This window comes from Micromys minutus (assembly GCF_963924665.1).
Source record: "Micromys minutus genome assembly, chromosome: 2".
NCBI classification, from domain to species: domain Eukaryota; kingdom Metazoa; phylum Chordata; class Mammalia; order Rodentia; family Muridae; genus Micromys; species Micromys minutus.
Genome location: NC_137971.1, coordinates 49,797,847 through 49,804,292, shown reverse-complemented (window position 1 = coordinate 49,804,292; position 6,446 = coordinate 49,797,847). Strand labels below are relative to the sequence as shown.

Here is a 6,446-nt window from a genome sequence, read left to right as displayed (position 1 = left end):
TCCCCAGCCTCTCAGGGAGTAAACAGAATAAAGCTCTGTCTTTCCTCTTTGGCTCCCTCCTCCCATGGAAGGCCCATAATCTCCCAGCATATTATCTTCCTTTCCTCAGCAGTGATTAAGGGGCCCTCTCCAGAGAAGACTGAAGCACAGTCTGTGTGGGCATTGGGCACAGGTACTTGACCTGGAATCCAACCCTCTGCACTCCGAAAGAGTCACTGTCATGGCCCTTGTGCCGGGGAGTAGCAAGGATGGACCTTGGTCTGGAGATAACCCAGACCCTTCACGGCATCCAGAAAGTCCCCGGTTGGCCAATCGTCTCTCTAAAAACAGAGAAGAGACTGGCAGATATGAAGGTTATCAGGATGTTGAGGTGAGTACTATTGTATTGTGTCCTGGGACAGGCTCATTTTCGAATTGGGCCCAACACCCCTACCGTACTTATGCAGGTGTCTCAAAAGCCCCGCCTGCCCTCTATTGTGGTAGAGGCCTCAGAGGGGGATGAGGAAGATCAGGAAGACCACCAGTGGCCACATGAGGAGTTGCTGGTGCTCACTGATGGTGAAGAAGATGCAGAAGCTTTCTTCCAGGATCAAAGTGAAGAGCCAGGTGAAAGTGGCAGCTTATTAATTCAAGCCCTTGACATCTAGATATTTTAGACCCACAGTAAATGTCTAGGAATAAGGTACATAATAGCATGTACAGAACCCTGTGTTCTAATCCCAGTACCACATGTGTGCAGGAGAGCACACATGCACACTCCCCCCCACACACTCACACTGGGTGAGAGAAGTCTAGGTAGTTGATACCACTGATGAACACTAGTGGACAATTACGGTGTTTTGTGTGTTTGTTTTGAAGTCTCACTATATAGTTCAAACAATCCTCACACTAAAGTTCTGCTTCAGCCTCCCAAACTGTGGGATCACAAGCCTCTAACACTATGCCTGGCTTATTTGCTTATTAACCTTTATTTAGGCACTGAACAGAGCCTAGAGAGGTACTGTACTGCTTCACTGTATTTCCAGTCCTTTTTAATTTAAATAATTTATTTATTTGAGGCAGGCTCACCCTGCACCTCAGACTGATCTGGAGCTCACTGTGTAACCCGAACTCTTGTAATCCTTTTGCTTCAGCCTTCCTAGTATCTTGAGATTGTTACAAACCTGGCTGTAGGCTCTACACTCTGCCTGGTTTAGGCCATTCTGATTTTGAAATGAGTGGCATCTCTTAAAAAACAAAAACAAAAAAAAAAAAAAAAAAAAAACAAGAAAACCCAAAAAAAAAAAAAAAAAAACCCAGCTGATTGATGATGGGTTATGCCTTTAATCCACAAACTCACGAGGCAGAGTTAGGGAGATCTCTGAGTTCAAGACCAGCCTGCTCTACAGATCAAATTCTACACAGAGAAACCCTGTCTAGGAAATTTTTGTTTTTTTAAATATATCTGGGTATGGTGGCTTCTGCCTTTAATCCACTCATGGAGGCGACGCAGATCTCTGTGTTTGCAGCCAGACTGGTCTACATGGTGAGAATATGTCTTCAAAAATTAAAAATAGTATTTTTGATTTGCTTGTGAGTGTGGGTGTCAGAGTTGTGGTAGCTTATGCTCTCATTCCACCTTCTGAGACCTGGGCACTAAACTCATTGCCGGTGATCTTACCTGTGGAGCCATACTTTCTACTACTTTTTGCTTGGTTTTTGTTTTCCTTTGTACTCTTGAAGATTAAACCCATGGCTTTAAAACATTCTTAAAAAAGATTTATTATATATAAGAACACTGTAGCTGCCTTCAGCTACAGATGGTTGTGAGCCACCATGTGGTTGCTGGGATTTGAACTCAGGGCCTCTGGAAGAGCAGTAAATGCTCTTAACTGCTGAGCCATTACAATTTTTTAAAGAAATGTGTGTGTAAGGGGGCTGGAGAGATGGCTCAGTGGTTAAGAGCACTGTCTCTTTTGCATGTTAGGTAATTTATCAACCACTGAACTTTACCCATGGCCTTAATTTGCTTTTGTTCTTTTGCTTTCTGGAGACAGGATACATTATTTATCTTGTTTGCCTTGGGTCTTGCCGTTTTCTAATAATCTTTTAATGGTTCATTATTGGGGGAGATATAATTACCCAGTCTCTATCAAGAGGTAATTAACATTTTGGACATGAATGGATGGCTATGTTGTTATAAAAAAGTTTTGAGCATTTATTATGCACCAGTCAGAGCTAAAAACTTTTATCACCAGTTGGGCATAATGGCTTACCAGCATTCACAGTACACTCTAAAAGCTGAGATCCCTGGAGCAAGCAAGCTACTTAGCTAGACTAGCTGAATAGGCAAGCTCTCAATTTATCAGGTGAAGAGCAATTAATGGAGATACTTAATGTCAATCTCTGTACCTGCACTCTTTGATAAACACACAAGCTACCAACCCTACTCCCACTGAACCAGTACTGAATTAGAGGTAGAGTATAAAATTAGAGTAACTCTTTTGTCTCATACACACAAAAAGGAGGCACAACAATTCAAAGAGAACCTACCACACCTTTGCAGAGGGCCTATATTGGTTTCCTAGCACTCATGTGGTATTTCACAACCATCTGTAACTTTGGTTTTAGGGGACATGCATAGGGCAAAACATTTATCTGGGCTGGGCATAGTAGCCAGCCTGACATGTTGAATTAAAGGCCAGCTAGGGCTTTATGGAGCTCTTGTCTCAGATCAAAAAGACATATCAAGAATATTTAACATTCATAAGCTAACTCTTCTCCCAGGTTGGGCTTGGATCCCACAGGACCCCACATCTCCCTTAAGAACATTTAACCCTGGACTTGGCTGGGGTCAAGAACAAGAGGAAGATGCCTTCTGGATTCCTGAGAATATAGAGGGTCAGGAAACTCCCAATTTCTGTCCTCTTTGGGACCCAACAGAGTCCTGCATCTATAGAACCAGACTTATGGAATATTCCTATTTCCCACCTTCCAGTACCTTTGAGGGTAAGTATTCTCTAATTTATCTCCATTATTGTTTTCAAAGTTCTGTGGCCTACTCTAGGCTGCAGGACACATAACCAATTCATCAGTACTGCAGCTTTAATGAGCCCAGCCAATAATGTTGGTCTCCCCACCCCCATCCATGGAACCCAGTATCACCCTCAGGCTCAAGAGTTTTGAACCAGAACACAGATTTTGTAAATCTGGGCTCCATTCTCAATTAATGTCTAAGGGCATATGCTACTGCAGTTTAGTTCTGGGATTATATGCTAGGTTTTTTACCAAAGAAGTTAACTACAGGTTTAAGATTTCCACGTCTTTAGGATCGCACCTTCTATAGTCATAAAGCCTGGCTGGCGTATACCCGCCACCTGGGTAGACATTTGGCAAATCCCAGAGAAAGCAGGAATCTAAAGTTCCCTGTAAGATCGACTAGAGATCTTCAGTGAAGTCACTCACACTCCCAACATACGCTTTACGGTCTAAAATTCTACAAATTCCGAGTCGCAAAAAAATGAAGCGCATACAGGGTCCTCAGTAGGGTTCACAGCCTTTATTGGTACAACAATGAACACCAAAGAAAACGTTTACTATCATCCCGGGGGGGTTATGAAGACCTGAAAAAGAAAAGAAAAGCATTGAGTAGTCCAGAGGGGACTGCCGGGCCTAGCTACATTTCTGCACGGAGGTGTTCCGGCGTCTGAGGATAGAACCCGCGAACGGGAGGCCGCAAGCACCGAAGACATAACGCCGAAAGGGCCGGAGCCCTTTTTTCTACCTCCGTACATTACGGGGAGCGGGACCGCACGCCCGATCACCGCCAAGAAAAGGAGGATCTACAAAGTCAGGCCCAGACCCCAGTAGTTCTAAAATGCCAACGCCCATACATAGAAAAAGGAAGATCGTGACTTACGTGAACGCCACTCAGTGAAAGACCACAAAGAGCGCGGAACAATCTTATATAGGCCTGGTACCCGCCTCCAAACTACGATTGGTCCGGGGGCGTCAGGGGGCGGGGTCTTTTATGCGAGGCGGAGACTATGAGAGGAGCGGAAGTGTGGCTCCGGGAGTAAGCCTCCGAGTGAAGCTATGGCACCTCCGGGAGGAAAGATCAATCGTCCCCGGACGGTGACTGGACTGTGGGAGTGGGAATTGCGCCTTTGTCTCCCTTTGCTTCCCAGCATTTTCCTCTCCAGAAACAGGATCAGTTGTGGGCTGGGGTTGTTACGTACGGAGGATCCCGGGTGGGCGTGCGCAACCTTACGTTGATGCGCAGCTTTTTCTTCCGTAGGAGCTGAAAAAGAAGTTGTTCAAGCGCCGCAGGGTACTAAGCCGGGATCGACGACGGAAGCGCCAGGTGGTCGGGGCTGTGATAGACGAAGGGCTGACTACGAAGCACCACCTCAAGAAGCGGGCGTACGTACAGAATTATGCCCCTCCGGTTGGTCGTTCCTACCCACTTCCTACCAAGCTTCAGAGCAGCCCAAAGCACTCCAACCTTCTCATTCTCTTTCACGTTAGTTCCCAAACTAAAGATTTCCAATACCATTGCTCACAGCCTTTTGTTGTTGCTGTTTTTGTTTCGACTTTTTTTCAAGCAGGGTTTCTCTGTTCTAGAACTCTGTTGTCCAAGCCAGACTCAGAACTTAGATATCCATTTGCTTTTGTCTCCAACCCTACAAATGGTTATATACATTGTTAGATTTTTGAGATAAAGGCACACACATGTAAGTGTATACTATTATTAAGTTACTGGGTTAATACTCTTGAGGTAAATATGGAAATCAAGTAAACTGCTTAAAAGTCTAAGTGTTAGAGTTAGTTCACTGAGGATATTAAAACCCATTAAGTAATTTGAATCCAGAACTTTATAAAACTTAAACAAACTGGACATGATGTGTTCTGCTTTTCATTCCAGTGCTAGTGGACTGAGACAGAAAGGTTGTCTGTTGGCTAGCCTGGGCTACTGAGTGAGACCTTTTCTCAAACAAACAACCCAGAAGACATAAACTTTTCTTAGCTTGGGGCCACTTTTGAGGCTTAGGCTGGTACAAGTTAACCTGGGTGTTTTTGTTGTTTCCTGTTGCTCAGGTCCAGTGCGCGTGCCAACATCACGCTGTCTGGGAAGAAGCGCAGGAAACTCTTGCAGCAGATTCGATTTGCCCAGAAAGAAAAAGAAGCCATGGAAGGTAAATCTGGGGCACAGAGGTTCCACAAAAACAAGTGTGGATTTTACCTGGGTTTTATCTTTAATGCTTCATTTTTTTTCTTTGCTTTTGTTCAGTGGAAGTCCCCTCCAAGTTAACCAGGACTAGTCAGCCACAGCCCAAACGACAAAAGAAGACAAAAGCTCCCCAGGACATAGATATGGAGGATCTCGAAGATAAGAGCTAAAATTCCTACCTGTTCCCCCAGAAGATTCTCAACAGCACCTAGAAGGATTTGGAGGACTTTGAAAAAATATTATCGTATCTCATTCTCCCAGGCACCTCTTCTGTAATGGACCCTGACCTCCCCTGGAGGTATATACTGGGAGGGAAGAGGACACAAAGACTGGAGAGGCCCTCTCTAGCAGTTAACTCCTTTTGTAATAAAGCCTTAGTCCTTTAACTACCAAGTGTGGTGCAGTACAGTGGGCATGAGCCATATGGAAAGGCCTTTGAGTGTGAGTGGATTCACTTCAGAAGCAGGACACATTGTGTGCAACAAAGGCAACAAGAGACCAGGCAGTGAAAGGCGAGGTGGCACATGCCTTTAGTAGCAAAACTTGGGAGGCAGAGGCAGGCCATTATCTGTTCAAGGCCTACTTGGTCCTCACATTGAGTTCCAGGACAGCCAGGATTTTATAAGACCCTAGTTTAAAAAGAAACTAGGTGCTCTCTGTGTTCCTGCTCTCCAGCTCTTCCTCTCCCCACTTCTCTCCCCATGTGCTCCCCCCCACCCCATGGCCAGCCTCTGCGTCTCTACTCTCTCTGCCTCTACTATCCTCTTAACACCCCTCCCCATGCCCTGAATAAACTATTCTGTACTTAAAAAAAGAAAGAAAGAAACTAGGTAGCTTCTTCAGTGCTCCTTTCTTTCTTTCTTTCTTTCTTTCTTTCTTTTAAATTAAACAGCCCGCCTAGAGTTTTCTTATTTTAGGATTTATTTATTTATTATATATGAGTACATGTATATGTCTTCAGACACACCAGAAAAGGGCATCGGATCTCATTACATATGGTTGTGGAGCCATCATGTGGTTGCTGGGATTTGAACTCAGGACCTCCTGAAGAACAGTCTTAACCACTGAGCCATCTCTCCAGCCCACCCCCTCTTTCTAGACTGTGCTACTTCCAACTTTGCATTTCTGGAAAGTACAGATTATTATAAGGATGAAGATAGGGAGGTGGGGATTTGAACCCAGGGCATCATGCATTCTAAGCAACCATTGAGCTATTTATTTATTTATTAAAAAGATT

The 6,446-nt window shown here is 44.5% G+C and overlaps 1 protein-coding gene across 1 annotated transcript; it reads left to right on the top strand.

Moving 5' to 3' along the window:
* Window positions 1-220: 220 nt before the first annotated feature.
* LBHD1 (LBH domain containing 1) lies at window positions 221-5,595 on the top strand (the record flags this gene model as incomplete). The annotated part of the gene is made up of 6 exons (XM_080911652.1): window positions 221-370; window positions 447-606; window positions 2,767-2,988; window positions 4,277-4,401; window positions 5,077-5,174; window positions 5,270-5,595. 6 exons carry the CDS (start codon window positions 221-223, stop codon window positions 5,298-5,300), a joined length of 786 nt encoding a protein of 261 aa, XP_080767778.1. The 3' UTR covers window positions 5,301-5,595.
* Between the last annotated feature and the right edge of the window lie 851 nt (window positions 5,596-6,446).